Below are 14869 nucleotides of genomic sequence, written 5' to 3' on the forward strand. Positions count from 1 at the left end.
AAATGTCCTTTAGTGGGTTGGGTGTCTGTGAGACATTATATAAATAAGGAGGAGAAAACCATGGAAGGAATAGAAAACAGAAATAGGAATCTTAAATTTGTGACTTGCTTAACTCTAAGCTGACAGGATTGGTGCATGAACAAGACTTGTGTTAATTTAGAACACAGCTTCTGCATGATCTCATGTTTACAGAGGGTGTGAGATAGGAAGCTGGTAATGAATATCATGAATTGAAAGCTCTTGGAATGAGGGTATAGTGAGAACTGCAGATGCTGGAGAGTCAGAGTGAACAAAAGAGTTGTGCTGGCAAAAGCATAGCAGCATCAGAGCAGGAGAGGAGTTAAGAAATATGTGGAAGAGGATTCCAGCAATAGGTGAGCTGAGCAGAATGGGTGGTAGGTAATAGGGAGTATAAACAGAAGAGGAGCTGGAGCAAGATCTAAATATATTTTCTCCACCAGTATGGGGCATCTCCACGAAGGCTGGTATTCCATCACTAACTCACCCTTTATTTATATGTGCATAGTGCCTGACACATAAGAACATAATTATAAAAACAAGGAGCAGGAGTAGGCCATCTGGTCCATTGAGCCTGCTCCACCATTTAATAAAGTCAAAGTTGATCTTTTCATGGACACTGCTCACATTTAATTATTTTACTGTTCAAAAGTCTATCTATCTTTGCCTTCATAGTATTCAATGAGGTAGCCTCAACTGCTACACTGGGCAGGGAATTCCTGAGATTCACAAGCCTTTGGGTGAGGCAGTTCCTCTTCAACTCAGTCCTAAATCTGCTCCCCATTATTTTGAGGCTATGCCCCCTAGTGCTTGTTTCACCTGTCAGTGGAAACAACCTCCCTGCTTCTATCTTATCTATTCCCTTCATAATTTTATATGTTTCTATGAGATCACCCCTTATTCTTCTAAATTCCAATGAGTATAATTCAAGTTTACTTAATCTGTCTCTATAAACCAACCATTTTAAATCCAGAACCAGCCTAGTGAACCTTCTGTGCACCCCCTCCAGTGCCTGTTCATCCTTCCTCAAGTATGGAAAGTTAAATTCACCTTGTTGTGTTTGGATTTGAAAGTACACTTCAACAGGATTAATCCAGCCTTTGGAGTACTAGTCAAATAGCATAACCATTATACTACTGTGAATTAGTCTGACATGGGCCCAGCTAGCTCAGAGTCAGCTCCTAGAGGAAACAGAACATCTGACACTCCTGTTTAAATCTGTCATCCAGGGCTCCCTAATTAGACCAGGTTAACAACCCCCAATCAGGGAACTCAAATTCTATGATATCCACCTGACTGACCTCATTCTGATCCCACTATGGGGCTGAGCAATGGGTTTGTAGTTTGTTTGATTCAGTGGATAAAGATCCTTAGCCATCTGACAGACTGCAGCAACCATTTTCAGGTAAGCAGTCATGGTGAGCAGACAGATTTGTAATTTTGAGCTCCAGAAATAATGGCTTCATGTTAAAAATGAGCAATTATGGATAAATATTCCCCACTTACTTATCATAAAGTAAGAAGCATAGGAATAAATGAATGCAATTGCCCCTGCACGGGCAGGGAGCTCTTTCTAAAGATACTCTGTTTGAACTTCCGGGATTTGAAGGGCAGGACCATCCCTGGTATGGAGGGATTGTCTTATGAGCAACGATTAAACAGGTTGGGACTGTACTTGTTGGAATTTAGAAGAATGAGAGGTGACTTCATTGAAACATTTGGATTGTTAAGTGAGAAGGTGTTTCCCCTCACAGGAGAATCCAGGACTGGAGGCCATAGTCTCAGAACTAAGGGATGCCAATTTAAGACCGAGTTGAGGAGGAATTTCTTCTTTCCTAGGGTTTCAGGTCTTTGCCACAGAGATCTGTAGGAGTACAGTGAGATTAGATTAGATTAGATTCCCTACAGTGTGGAAACAGGCCCTTCAGCCCAACCAGTCCACACTGACCCACCAAAGAGTAACCCACCCAGACCCATCTCCCTCTGACTAATGCACCTAACACTATGGGCAATTTAGAATGGCCAATTCCCCTGACCTGCACATCTTTGGACTGTGGGAGGAAACCTGAGCACCCAGAGGAAACCCACGCAGACATGGGGAGAATGTGCAAACTCCACACAGACAGTCATCCGAGGCTGGAATCAAACCTGGGACCCTGGTGCTGTGAGGCAGCAGTGCTAACCACTGAGCCACTGCCACCCTGTCACTGTGTAAATTTAAGGCTGAGGTAGATTCTTGATCAGTAAGGGAATCGAGGGTCACGGGGAAAAGTGCAGGAAAATGAACATGAGAAATGTCGGATCAGCCACGATCCTATTGATTGGAGGAGCAAGCTTGAGGGACAGGAAGTTCCACATCTGTTTCTATTTTGCACAGTCTTAAATTCTTTGACAGTTCCTAGCACAAAGGTGGGTGTTCAGGTTGAGATGTTACAGAACTTCTTTTGATCTTGTTCAAATTTAATTGTAAGAAAATAATACAATATACTAAGATAATAACAAAACACTCAACCTCCACCTCGCTGCTGTGATGGACTATGTAGTGCATGTTTTGTGCAATGCCCATTTATTCTTCCAACTATATAGTTTGGAATAGGGAGGCTGTGAAATCCCAGCTTTGGAATTCCAGCATAATTACCCTGAATCTCCTTTCTCCAAAGAAAAGAAACACAATTCCTTAATATTTCCTGATAAAGTAAATTCCAGCCAAGCGGATTTCATAGCTATTGATTACCTCTTTATCCTCTCACAGGCAATAATAACCTTCCAATATTAGGAGATTAGATCTGTTTAGCTGGTTCACACAGCGAGAGATGGATTATCTGTGTAGCTTTTCTCTGTTGAAATCTTTGCAGAACGGTGAGGTTACAGATATTATTTTCAATATTCCATTGGGGGGTACAAAAGCAGCTTTTCACATATGTTTTAAAACTGCAACCAAGTTTGAAACAGTCAGATGTCTCTCATTAATATGTCTGATCATTCAAACTCATTGAAGTGAAGTAAGAACATCTATGACTCTTACAGTATATTGGTCATTTCTGTAGGAAACTGAACAGGTTGAAGTCTAAGTTTCTCTGTTCAACCTGGATTGATTGGTCTTTTTAAGATGCTGTTACAGTCTGATATACACGTCACTTTAAAAAAACAGCAGAATGTACAGTCTACCTGACTTGTCACTTTCAAAGCATTTATTTGCGTGCCCAACATACCCAGCCTATTGCTGTGTGGGTACAGAATATTACTGCTCAGCATGACCTGCCTTTATTCCACTATACCTTTCTGTCTTCAAATAACACACAAATAACCACAGGCCCAGAAACAAGGGATATTTGTAAGGCTTTCGTAATATTCTGGATTAAAAAATAAAATTGAATTACTAAAGACTAACTTATATTCTTCTGTTTGATGGTCTGCATAAAGAGAAACAGAGGTGCAGGCTATCTTGATATAATTTGATGTTTCTGATTAGTGTGAGCATGTGCCTATTTTATATAGCAGTTCGGTTTCTGTTGTTTAGGGATAATCGAAATGAGGAGGAAAGGGAGAAATTGCATTTTTTTTTATTTGCATTGTTGCTACTTGCTGTCTGGTGAAACACATTGATGACCAGACTCATCAGTTGACTTTTGAATTCAAGTAAACTTCTAAGGGGTTACTTCACGAAATTGAACTTGAAGTTTGGAGCTCAGCCCTCGGAGAATTGGTGTCACGTATCTCAGTTCCTACCCATCAGTAACTTCATATAACAGAAGTCAGCTAGTTTCAAGTGGAAGCATTTTTCTCCTCTTTTCTAGTGGGTCTGAGTGTTTAAATCCCATGCCAGTGCATAAATCGTATTTCGCAGGTTGACATGCTGGTATAATGTTGATGGAGTAACAAAAAGACAAGTCTTGCATTTATACGGTCCCTCCTCAAGCTGCTCCAGCTCTCTCTTCCCTCTTTTAAGATGCTCCTTAAAACCTACCTCTTCAATTAATCTTTTTAACCATCTTCACTAACATCACCTAATGTTGCTCAGTGTCAAAAGTTTGCTTTGTAATACATCCTTGAGATGCTTTCTTACATTAAAGGCACCATAGAAAAGCACACTCCTATAACATATTTGTAAACAATTATGTATTTTCTACTGATAACTCATTCAGTTGAAATAATGAATTTCCTAGTTAACAATTGATAAGTTCCTGAAAATAATTTGAGTTTGAATAGCACTGTGATAGCCAAATTCTGCCATAATTATGGAAAAATACCTGTCCAACACATCTGTTAGTAAATGGTTGATTGCTCTGTCAAATCTATATCGTCGATAGTCTTCAATAGCATCTTTAATTGCGACCAAGCCCAGAACTATAACTAATGGGATCATCGTGAGATCCTTCCGGAATGCTTCGACAACAGGGATCCAATTCAAAAGAGCCAGAAACAAAAAGTAGACATTGGCACACCTGTGAACAAAAGAATAAAGTTAGAAACAAATTAAGTTTTTGGAATAGTTAAAATAGCTAACAACTCAGATTTAAAAACTGAATTTAAAGCAATTGTTACCGGTTTGTATACCTCCACTAATATCATGCTCTACCTGTCACTCAGTTTTGTATCTCAGAGTTTATGACCATTTTAGTAAATGTCTCCTTCCATAATCTCCAAACCCATTCCTGCCTGCCATCTATCACCACCTCAATTGCTTCCATGGGATTTATTTTTAAAAATTTGGATTTTAAAATTAGAATGTGAAAACTCAGCGGTTATATTTTCATGAGGTAAAAACAATGACTGCAGATGCTGGAAACCAGATTCTGGATCAGTGGTGCTGGAAGAGCACAGCAATTCAGGCAGCATCCAAGGAGCTTCGAAATCGACGTTTCGGGCAAAAGCCCTTCATCAGGAATAAAGGCAGTGAGCCTGAAGCGTGGAGAGATAAGTTAGAGGAGGGTGGGGGTGGGGAGAGAGTAGCATAGAGTACAATGGGTGAATGGGGGAGGAGATGAAGGTGATAGGTCAGGGAGGAGAGGGTGGAGTGAATAGGTGGAAAAGGTCGGACAAGTCCGGACAAGTCATGGGGACAGTGCTGAGCTGGAAGTTTGGAACTAGGGTGAGGTGGGGGAAGGGGAAATGAGGAAACTGTTGAAGTCCACATTGATGCCCTGGGGTTGAAGTGTTCTGAGGCGGAAGATGAGGCGTTCTTCCTCCAGGCGTCTGGTGGTGAGGAAGCGGCGGTGAAGGAGGCCCAGGACCTCCATGTCCTCAGCAGAGTGGGAGGGGGAGTTGAAATGTTGGGCCACGGGGCGGTGTGGTTAATTGGTGCGGGTGTCTCGGAGATGTTCCCTAAAGCGCTCTGCTAGGAGGCGCCCAGTCTCCCCAATGTAGAGGAGACCGCATCGGGAGCAACGGATACAATAAATGATATTAGTGGATGTGCAGTTAAAACTTTGATGGATGTGGAGGGCTCCTTTAGGGCCTTGGATAGAGGTGAAGGAGGAGGTGTGGGCACAGCTTTTACAGTTCCTGCGGTGGCAGGGGTAAGTGCCAGGATGGGAGGGTGGGTCGTAGGGGGGCGTGGACCTGACCAGGTAGTCACAGAGGGAACGGTCTTTGCGGAAGGCGGAAAGGGGTGGGGAGGGAAATATATCCCTGGTGGTGGGGTCTTTTTGGAGGTGGCGGAAATGTCGGCGGATGATTTGGGTTATATTTTCACAATCAGTGGTTCCAACATTTTTCATTGACTAATTTCATTGTAGCACTCTTACTGTGTGCTCCTAGATTTATAGGTATAATCTAGACTAACACTTCTGTATATGCAGTATGGAGGGAACACTGTATTGGCAGCAATTTGATCTTTGGATAATTGAGCTAATAGCTAACCTCCCTAGTTGAGACAATGTAAAGGATTTTATGATGATAGTAATGTGATCAATATTCTACCACAATGAGCTGCATCAAAATAGATGAACCTGTCATTTGTCCGACATACTGTTTGTGGAACTTTCTGTATAAATTGGCTGTCTTTGCAATAGTAATGACTGCATTTCAAAAGTAATTAATTTGACTGTAAAAGATTTTCGAATCTCTTAAGGATAGTAAAGATGCCATTGGGGGTCAGATTTTCCTGGGGAAGCAGGATACTCATCATGATTAAAGTGCAAATTGGCCAGCGAGTTGTAGCAAGGAGTAGATGCTCCTTAAATTGAGGAATAGCAGAAGTTCTTGGTCAATTTGCATTGCTCTGATGTTAGCTTTCCAAGTTATGCATAACCTCCCTCTGAGTTTGATATAGTTGCTGCTAATTAAATTCCCCTAAAGCACACTGTAGAAGACTGAGTTCGGTGATCAGCACTAGTGACTTTCAGAACTGGTGATTGCCACTGACTGCCAATTTTTCTTTTCCTTAGAAAAGTAAATAATTATAAGCACATAGTCACAGTCCTACAAGTTTCAAGTTATTTTAATATATTCTCAAATGCCAAATTTTAATTTTGTGATGCTTCTTATTTTTTTTCTTTCTCTTTTTCTCTCACACCTAAAAGACTCAGAGAGTCATGGAGATGTACAGCACAGAAACAGATCTTTCAGTCCAACTCACCCATGCCGACCAGATAATCTAAATAAATTTTGTTCCTATTTGCCAGCATTTGACCCATATCCTCCAAACCCTTCCTATTCATATACCCATCCAGATGCTTTTTAACTGTTGTAATTGTACCAGCCTCCACCATCTCCTCTGGCAGCATTCTATACACGCACCATCCTCTGCGTGAAAAGTTGCCCCTTAAATCCATTTTATATCTTTCTCCTCTCACCCTAAACTTATGGCCTCTAGTTTTGGACATCCCCACCCCAGGGAAAAGACCTTGTCTATTTACCCTATCCATGCCCCTCATGATTTTATAAATCTCTATAAGGTCAGCTCTCAGCTTCCGATGCTTCACAGAAAATAGCCCCAGTTTATTCAGCCTCTCCCTAAAGCTCAAACCCTCCAACCCTGGCAACATGCTTGTAAATCTTTTCTGAACCCTTACAAGTGTCACAACATTCTTCCTATAGCAGGGTGACCAGAATTGCACATAGAATTTAAATAGTAGCTTAACCAATGTCCTGTACAGTAGCAACATGACCTCCCAACTCCTATACTCAATGCACTGACCAATAAAGGCAAACATATCAAATCTTCTTCACTATCCCATCTACCTGCGACCCCACTTTCATGAACCTGGACTCCAATGTCTCTTTGTGCAGCAACTATACTCAGAACTTTACCATTAAGTGCATAATACCTGCCCAGATTTGTTTTTCCAAAATGCAGCCCCTCACATTTATCTAAATTAAACTCCATCTGTCACTCCTCAGCCCATTGGCCCATCCAATCAAGATCCTGTTGTACGCTGAGGTAACCTTCTTCATTATCCACTACACCAACAATTTTGGTGTCATCTGCAAACTCTCTAACCATACCTCCTATGTTCCCATCCAATTCATTTCCATAAGTGAAAAAAGCAGTGGACCCAGCACCGCTCCTTGTGGCACACCACTGGTCACAGGCCTCCAGTCTGAAAAGCAACCCTCTACTAACACCATCTGCCTTCTATCTTCGAGCCAGTTCTCCCTGTATTCCCTGTCATCTAATTTGCTAGCCAGTCTACCATGAAGAACCTTGTTGAACACCTTACTGAAGTCCATTTAGAACACGTCCACCGCTCTGCCATCATCAATCCTCTTCATTACTTCTTCAAATACTCCATCAAGTTAATGGGACATGATTTCCCACACACAAAGCCATGTTGACGATCCCGAATTCGTCTTTGCCTTTCCGAATACATGTAAATCCTATCTCTCAGAATTCCCTCCAACAACTTGCCTATCACCGATGTCAAGCTCACTGGTTTATAGTTCCCTGACATTTTCTTACCACTTTTCTTAAATAATGGTATCATGTTAGCCAACCTCCAGTCTTCTGGCACCTCACTTGTGACTATCGATGATACAACTATCTCAGCAAAGGGCCCAGCAATCACTAGCCTGGCTTCCCATAGGTTTCTAGGGTTCACTTGATCAGGTCCTGGAGATTTATCCACCTTTATGGGTTTAAGACATCCAGCACCTCCTTCTCTGTAATATGGACATTTTTCAATATCACTATATATTTCCCCACATTCTTTATTTTCATATCTTTCTCCACAGTAAAGACTGATGCAAAATACTCATTTACACATCTGCCATCTCCTGTGGTTCCACACATAGGTGGACTTGCTGATCTTTAAGGGTGGAAGTGGGTACTGCAGATGCTGGAGATTAGAGTCAAGATTAGAGTAGTGCTGGAAAAGCACAGCAGGTCAGGCAGCATCCAAGGAGCAGGAAGATGGACGTTTCGGGCAAAACCCTTCATCAGGATTCCACCTGACAACCACCTGATGAAGGAGCAGGTCTCCGAAAGCTAGTGCTTCTCATTAAACCTCTTGGACTATAACCTGGTGTTGTGTGATTTTTAACTTTGTACACCCTAGTCCAACACTGGCATCTCCAAATCATATACACAGCAAGTTGTTATAATCTGTACTGCCTGAAAAGGTGATGGTAGCAGTTTCAAAAACAACATTCAAACGTAGGAGCACATGGTCAACAGATACTTGTGAACACCACCATCAGCGAGTTCCCCTGTAGGCGACACACCACCCTGACTTGAAAAGATATCGAGGCTCCTTTACAGTCGCTGAGTCAACAATCCTGGAACTACTTTCTCAATAGTAGTGCGGGTGTCCCTACATTGCATGAACTACAAGGCAGTTCACCACCAACAAAGGCAATTAGGGATAGGCAATAAATATCAGCTGGGCTAGTGGAGCCCATACCCCAAGATTGAATAAAAAGTATTTTTAATAAGGAAGAAACTTGAGGGGGAAAGACACTAATCTACAGAAATAAAGGGGTTAATTGAATAACTCTACCAAAAATTAGGCCCCTTCAGCTGGAATGGCTTCCTTACATGCTGTATCAATGAACAAATCTATGGTTCTGATGTACGTTTTGGGTGTTTCTGGTGGTTTCGAGCTTCCAGAGTGTACCCTGTAATAATTGTAATGAGCTCAGTTAGGTGGACTTCATAAAACATGAGTTCCCTGATGGGGCCTGTTAACCTGTTCCAATCAGAAATCCCTGGCTGACAGAGATTAGATTAGATTATTTACAGATTAGATTAGATTACTTACAGTGTGGAAACAGGCCCTTCGGCCCAACAAGTCCACACCGACCCGCTGAAGCGTATACCACCCAGACCCATACTCCTACACTTACCCCTTCACCTAACACTACGGACAATTTAGCATGGTCAATTCACCTAACCTGCACATTTTTGGATTGTGGGAGGAAACCGGAGCACCCGGAGGAAACCCACGCAGACACGGGGAGAATGTGCAAACTCCACACAGAGAGTCGCCTGAGGCGGGAATTGAACCCGGGTCTCTGGCGCTGTGAGGCAGCAGTGCTAACCACTGTGCCACCGTGTCGCCCACAAATAAATATTAATGTCAGAGGTTCCTCAGAGCTGGCTGTGAGGAGGCCGGACAAGTGTCAAGTACTATGCACATGTAAGTAAAGGGTGACTTGGTGATAGATACCGAACTCTGTTGAAATATTTCATTCCCTAATGTATTCTACTGAATTTTTTCTTACCAATGGCTCAGGAAAGCTGTTAACTCATTTATTTTAAATAGGCTAAGGACTCTGCTGATACAGCCTATAGACAAATACACAAAGCTTTTATATACTATTATCCCACTGAACAGCTTCAAGCATCAAAAGATTTAGCTTTTCTGGTGGCAGGTAGAGTTGAACATCTGAGACTTATTAATTGCATAATATTGGAATCAAAATCCTATTGATGCCCAGCTGGACTCAAAATCACACGGAAAGGTCATTGTACAGTGTGTTAAAGCAAGACTTCCATCTCTTACTGGTGCACAGCATTAGCCATGTTAAGAACATCATTTTAGAGACCCCTAGTGGATGTGGTAGCAGGTCTACAGTCTCAGCATCTTTTATTCTATATTGTAGGTGCTGATAAAACATAATGCAGCATCTTTTCTATCATTAGATGGGATGACAGCAAGATAGATTCTTCTACATTATACTCAACCTGACCTTTTCACTAATATTTGCAAATGGAAGATTTATGCCAGCATGTCAGTTGCAAGAAATCCTTATGCACTGAAAATGTCAGAACAAATATGTCTGTAATGTATGACTGATGGTAGAAGGAAGTTCCACAACAGCACTGTATTTTTCCTAACGATATACGATTGTTCAGACCTCTGGTGTTGCAATGTTTTTCCATAGAAAATAAACAAGAACATAATATTTACATTTATTCCAGTCCAATATATAGTTCTATTTCATAAGACCTCAGCATCAGAAGCTTCAGAATTTTGTGTTAATACTTTACTGAGGTGAGAATTTCACTGATGAGGCAAACATTTATTGCCCATTCCTGTATACCTTTGAACTTGTGAGGACATTTTGGCAGGCAATCAACCATATTGCATCAGGTCTAGTGTGATATCTAGGTCATAAGGCCATAAGACAGAAGAACAGAGTCCAAAAGACAGCCCATAGAGTCTGCTGCGTAATTTCAGGTGGGACTAGATTGGGTTGGGATAGCTGGTCGGCATGGACAAGCTGGACCGAAGGGTCAGTTTCCGTGCTGTACATCTCTATGACTCTATGACTATATCATAGTTGATATGTTTCTCAACCCTATTCTCCTGCCTTCTCCCCAAAACCCTTGATTACTTTACTAATCAAGGACCTATCCATCTCTGTCTTAAAGACACTCAACGACTTGGCCTTCACAACGTTTTGTGATGGGTTTGCCAGGTTCGCCATCCTCTGACTGAAAAGTTTCCTCCTCGCATCAATTCTAAAGGGTTGTTCCTTCAGGCCATGACCTCAGGTCTTAGTCTCTCCTACGATTGGAAATACCTTTTCCACGTCCACTCTATCCAGGCATCTCTGTATAATATAAGTTTCAATGAGACCCTTTCGTCCACTAACCTCCGTTGTGTATAGACTCAGAGTCCTTAACTGCTCTTCCTATGACAAACCCTTCGTCTCTGCAATCATTCTTGCGAACCTTCTCTGGACACTCCTTTCTTAGAAATGGGACCCATAACTGTTCACCATATTCCAAATGTGGTCTGACCTGAGCCTTAAAGACCTCCAGCAGTATATTTCTGCTGTTGTGTTCAAACCCGGTAAGAATGACACATTTTCTTTCCTCAGGGCGATTAGTAAGCCAGATGGGAGTTTAGTGACAATCAGCAACAATTTTGTGGGTACCATTAGTTTTAATTCCAGATTTACTAATTGAGTTGGAATGCCATCAGCTGCCATGATTTGGAAGCATACCTTCAGAATATTAGTTGGGATTGCTCGTCCATTAACATTGTACCACTGCTCCACAATCTCCCCTTAACAATTTACTTGCATTAAGCCTCTGATGATTCTGTGGGTGTTTGTGATTCCTGTTACCTAATACAAGCAGTTGACCATTTGTAGGCAACTTTTTGATAGTCTATTAAGTTTGTTAAGAAGCAGCATCTTAGATATGATTTATCAGTTAACTAGATAAAAAAAGTATACAGCCATGATAGTTGGGAATAGTTCACAGATACCAGAGGACAAATGGGTTGTTGGACTGGAATGTGTTGGTATCACTAATGATGTGAAGGCAGAATTCTGCTCTCGAGCCAAAGTGTTTGAGAAATCTTCCCTGGGTCTTCCTCTTCTGGTCTATCTTCCATCTGGAGAAGACAGTTTCCAGGTGATTACAAGGACCTTATGATGAGATCAGCCCTCTGCCCCAGAGCACTCTTTCAGGAAACCTATTTCTTGAGGCTGTTTGGTTGGGCAATGTCAACCCATTATCTAAATTCTCTGTTCAAAGACCATGTGGCAGCTACTCCTGATGTCAGATGACCATTGTCCCCTTGCCCACCTCAATTTGAAGGTTAGATTCATTCCTTCTAAGAACAAAAACTTGGTATTTTTCGAAATTCCGTATTCATTACAGAGTAGTGTGGCATCCGGTAAAACTTTTGTTTATAAAAATTGAAAGAACTGCAGATGCTGTAAATCAGAAACAAAAACAGAGGTTGCTGGAAAAGCTCAGCAGGTCTGGCAGCATTTGTGAAGAGAAATCAAAAGTTAATGTTTCGGGTCCAGCGACCCTTTTGGGTCTGTCCTGAGGAAGGGTCACTGGACTCGAAATCTTAACTTTGATTTCTCTTCACAGATGCTGCCAGACCTGCTGAGTTTTTCCAGCAACCTCTGTTTTTTTGATTTTTATAGAAGGCTAGTTACCAATGTAACACAGTTAAATGAGGTCTCATGCTGCATAGGATACATTAAATATGGAACACAAAAAGAACTTTGGTACATCTAAGCTTTGAACAAGGCCCAAGCTGATAATCAGAATGGCCCTGATTTTCGTGCTTTGGTGATTATGTTTAAAGGATACATCCCACGTGTGAGGCAGTTCATGAATGAAATATGAGTAATGTGGATACAATTCAGTAGTAATTCAATTAAATTGATAAACTGCAATGCAAAAGAATAAGACATTCAATGAAATGGTGCAGTGAATAAGACAGACTGCAGAGGATACTTCTATTTGAATGATTGAGGGACATAGGTTACAAGAAGCTGTGGGCAGTACGGCGGCTCAATGTTTAGGGACCTGGGTTTGACTCTACCCCTGGTTAACTGTGTGGAAATTGCACATTCTTCCTGTGTTTGCATAGGTTTCCTCCGGGTGCTCTGGTTTCCTCTCACAGTCCAAAGATATGCAGGTTAGGTGGATTGGCCATACTAAATTGCCCGTAGGAAAAAAATGATAAGTGGATGGAATAGATGAGCCCCAACAGCAAGAGCCCCGATGCTGCCTATGCCACTGCCGCCATCTTGATTTCACAGCTTTCCGACTTGGAGGCAATTGGAAATGAACCATAGTTTGCAGAAAGCTAGCACACATGACAATGGGTAACCAGGAAGGCTAATGGAATGTTGGCCATTATTTCAAGGGTGTTGGAGTATTAGAGTAAGGAAGAGGGCATCACAGTGGTTTAGTGGTTAGCACCTTTGCCTCACAGCGCCAAGGTTGCAGGTTTGATTCCAGCCTTGGGGGGATCTTTGTATGAAGTCTGCCTGTGCCTTGTGGGGTTTCCTCCAGGTGCTCCGGTATACTCCTACAGTCCAAAGTTGTGCAGGTTCGGTGGATTGGCCATGTTTCATTGCCCAGGGTTGTGCAGGCTGGGTAGATTAGCCATGGTTAAAAATCTCATAAGGAGTTGGAGTGGGGGGGTAAGGGGTATGGGTCTGGGTGGGATGCTCTTTGGAGGTTTGGTGTAGAGTTGATGCAGTGAATGGCTTCTTACTGCTCTGTGGGGAGTCTAAGTCTTACTGCAACTGTATAAGGTGTTGGTGAGACCACATTTGGAGTACTGTGAATGGCTCTGTTCCCCTTATTTAAGGAAAGATATCATTTGGAGGTAGATTAGATTAGATTATCTACAATGTGGCCCAACAAGTCCACACTGATCCTCCGAAGAGCAACCCACCCAGACCCAATCCCCTACATTTACCCCTTCACCTAACACTATGGCAATTTAGCATGGCCAATTCACCTAACCTGCACATTTTTGGACTGTGGGAGGAAACCGGAGCACCCGGAGGAAACCCACGCAGACACGGGGAGAATGTGCAAACCCCACACAGACAGTTGCCTGAGGCAGGAATTGAACCCAGGTCTCTGGCGCTGTGAGACAGCAGTGCTGACCACTGTGCCACCATGCCGCCCATTAGGTCAGAGAATATTCACTAGGATGATCCCTGGTATAGAAGGATTGTCTAATGAGAAAAGACTAAACAGTTTGGGACTCTACTCACTGGAGTTAATAAAGGGACATCAATTTAAGACAGATGAGGAGGAATTTCTTCTCTCAGAGGGTTGTGAGTCTTTGGAACTCCTTGCTACCAAGAGCTGTGGGGGCAGAGTCCTCATGGTTACTTAAGACTGAGATACATCAGTTCTTAATCAGTTTGGGAATCAAGGGTTATGGGAGAAGATTAGGAAAGTGGATGTGAGGAATATCGGATCAGCCATGATCCTATTGAATGATGAAGCAGACTCGAGGGGCCAAATGGCCTGCTCCTGTTCCTAATTCTAATGGTCTTATGGTCTTGTTACCATTACTGAGCTTTGATCAGCCCTTACGCTACTGAAAATAAACCATGACACAGCTACGGTAGAATCATTCTATGAGTTGACATTAGTGCCCAGACATGGTGAAATGTGGTGACTGCACATTTTATCGCTAGCTTTTGTTTTTTATTCATGGCAATGTGAGGCTAGCATTCATTGACTATCAGCCAGTGGACTTGTTATTGTTTGAGACTGAACAAATTGACAAATAAAAGATGTAGGTGAAGAATCCAAATTCAAGAGCATTTTGAACCAAGCAAGATGAACAAGAGAATTTTGCCTAATGGAAGGGTTCTTGTTCCTATAAAGCACTAATAAGAACCACTCTCAAAACGTAGAGTCATAGAGTCATACAGCATGGAAACAGACCCTTTGGTCCAACCAGTCCATGCTGAACATAATCCCAAGCTAAACTAGTCCTATCTGCCTGCTCTTGGCCCATATCACTCCATCCTTTTCCTATTCCTGTACTTATCTAAGTGTCCTTTAAACATGGTAACTTTGCCCACATCCACCATTTCCTCAGGAAATTCATCCAACACACGAACCACCATTTGTATAAAAAGTTGGCCACTCATGTCTTTTTAAAAAATCTCTCTCCTC

At 42.1% G+C, this 14869-nt stretch overlaps 1 protein-coding gene across 2 annotated transcripts in view; it reads right to left on the reverse strand.

Moving 5' to 3' along the window:
* The window catches only part of atp10a (ATPase phospholipid transporting 10A), a 369418-nt gene that overhangs the window by 226521 nt on the left and 128028 nt on the right, over positions 1-14869 (reverse strand). For both annotated transcript variants that reach the window (XM_087988354.1, XM_087988355.1), the window contains exon 3: positions 4269-4463. In XM_087988354.1, the coding sequence (XP_087844480.1) occupies positions 4269-4463 (195 nt within the window). The remainder of the gene's footprint in view (positions 1-4268; positions 4464-14869) is intronic.

Source organism: Chiloscyllium plagiosum, unplaced genomic scaffold (genome assembly GCF_037043375.1).
Source record: "Chiloscyllium plagiosum isolate Xiang-an unplaced genomic scaffold, Cpla_swu_hap1 HiC_scaffold_6, whole genome shotgun sequence".
In the NCBI taxonomy this organism is placed as follows: domain Eukaryota; kingdom Metazoa; phylum Chordata; class Chondrichthyes; order Orectolobiformes; family Hemiscylliidae; genus Chiloscyllium; species Chiloscyllium plagiosum.